This window comes from Aptenodytes forsteri, unplaced genomic scaffold, assembly GCF_000699145.1.
Source record: "Aptenodytes forsteri isolate BGI_AS27 unplaced genomic scaffold, ASM69914v1 Scaffold136, whole genome shotgun sequence".
Lineage (NCBI taxonomy): Eukaryota > Metazoa > Chordata > Aves > Sphenisciformes > Spheniscidae > Aptenodytes > Aptenodytes forsteri.
In genome coordinates this window covers 2,265,806-2,267,429 of record NW_008796111.1, presented here as the reverse complement: position 1 = coordinate 2,267,429, position 1,624 = coordinate 2,265,806, and the positions used below count along the sequence as shown (strand labels likewise).

The 1,624-nt window shown below is 60.7% G+C and overlaps 1 protein-coding gene across 1 annotated transcript in view; it reads right to left on the bottom strand.

Moving 5' to 3' along the window:
• LAMC3 (laminin subunit gamma 3) overlaps positions 1-428 on the bottom strand; it is a 19,987-nt gene extending 19,559 nt beyond the window's left edge. The window contains 2 exon segments of the mRNA XM_019474061.1: positions 1-157; positions 159-428. The exon segment at positions 1-157 is cut by the window's left edge and continues 297 nt beyond it. Coding sequence (XP_019329606.1) covers positions 1-157; positions 159-428 — 427 coding nt within the window.
• Positions 429-1,624: the final 1,196 nt, after the last annotated feature.

Sequence of the window (1,624 nt, the reverse complement as noted above, 5' to 3'; positions counted from 1 at the left end):
GCGAGCCCCGCCCCTCACCCCCAGCCCCAAGCCCCAGCAGGGCCAGCAGGCAGAGCCCGGGCGGCCGTGGGGGCCCGGCGCTCGCCTGAGGATCACGCGGGACGGGATGGGATGGGACAGGATGGGATGGGACAGGACGGGATGGGACGGGTCCCCCTGCCCGGCACCTCCTCTCGCTCCGAGGTCCATCTTGTGGAAGCTGCTGGGAGTGTCGAAAGCTTCGTGTACGAGCCCGGGCTACGGGGTTTGGGCTTCCCCCAGGCCACCCTGGTCCCCAGGCCGCGGGGCCGGGCAGGACGGGACCCCTCCGGCGGGATGCACCCCAGCCCTGTCACTTTGGGGAGGGGCGGGGTTTGCACCTCTGGCTGCACGGATGGAGCTGAGCTCCTCCATTTCTCAGCCGCGGGGATGAGCTTGTGGTGATTCATGGCCCACATGTGGGTTTTTCCTTAAGTTGGTGGGGGTCACAAATTTTCTTGCAGCCCCAAAATCAAAAGGGGGTGGAGGAAAGGCAGACCCACTACCACCCCAGCACCCTCTTCTCCCCCCACACTGATCTATGGGGACCCCACTGCTCCTGCACTCACGCCAACCTGGCTGGGTCGTGGGTCTGTGACACCCCCCAATGCCTCCACACCAGCACCCACGAGTGGGGGTCCCATCCCTGCCTGCTGCCATGGGGCAGCCCAGTCCCCCAGACCAGGGCACATCCCTGTGGAGGCATCTCCATGGGGTAGCAAAACCAGACCGTCACCAGACTTCGTTAGCAACCTGTCAGGTAATGCTAATTACAGTCTGTGCCAGAGGGGATCCCTCTCGGGACTATGGCACCCTCCAGATTTGACCCATGGGGACAGGAGGGTGACAGCAAACAGGGAGATAGGCAAGCTAGCACAGTGCCATGCTCCTGGGCAGACCCCGACCTCCACCAGTCCTGCTCTCCAGGAGGGTGTTTGCAAAAATGGGGTGCATGGGGGACTGCCGCCTCTGCCCCCCATATTGCTCAGCTGAGCTGCCCGCAGGAGCCCTGGAAACTTAGCCCTCATTTATAATTTAAGTTCCCTTCCTCCCTTTCCCTTCTACTCTTATTTATGTTATTCTCCGTCTCCGTGCACACTGCGGGGAGGAAGCACCAGAGGGAAGCTGTGAATCAGAGTCTTCGGCAGCAGCTCCCGCAGCAGCACTGTTTCAAAGCCCTATTACCATATATTGACCCAGGCTCTGACAGCCAGAGCCAGCTCCGCTGGGAAGGGCGAATTTCCCAGCACCAAGGAGCTGTGCATGAGCTGCCTGGGAGCGGGCAGCCAGTGGCAAACCCACTGTCAGCCTCGGGGGAGAAGAAGAAGGGTTTTCAGCTCAATAATTGTCCTGCGCATCTCCACCACCAGTTTTAAGGGGATTTGCATCCTGCAGGGATCAGGTTTTCCAGGTGTTTTGCTTTCCCCTTGCTACTGAGGCTGCAAGCTCTGGGCAGTAGAGGCTCTCTCTTGTCATGGGTTTGCCACCTCCTCCTCAGGATGTTATACACACCCAGGAGATGATTTCCCTGCCCGGCCCATGCCCTCTTACAGAGGGGTCCATGTTAGAGAGTGATGAGACCACGCAACCAGGGCTTCGTGGCCGC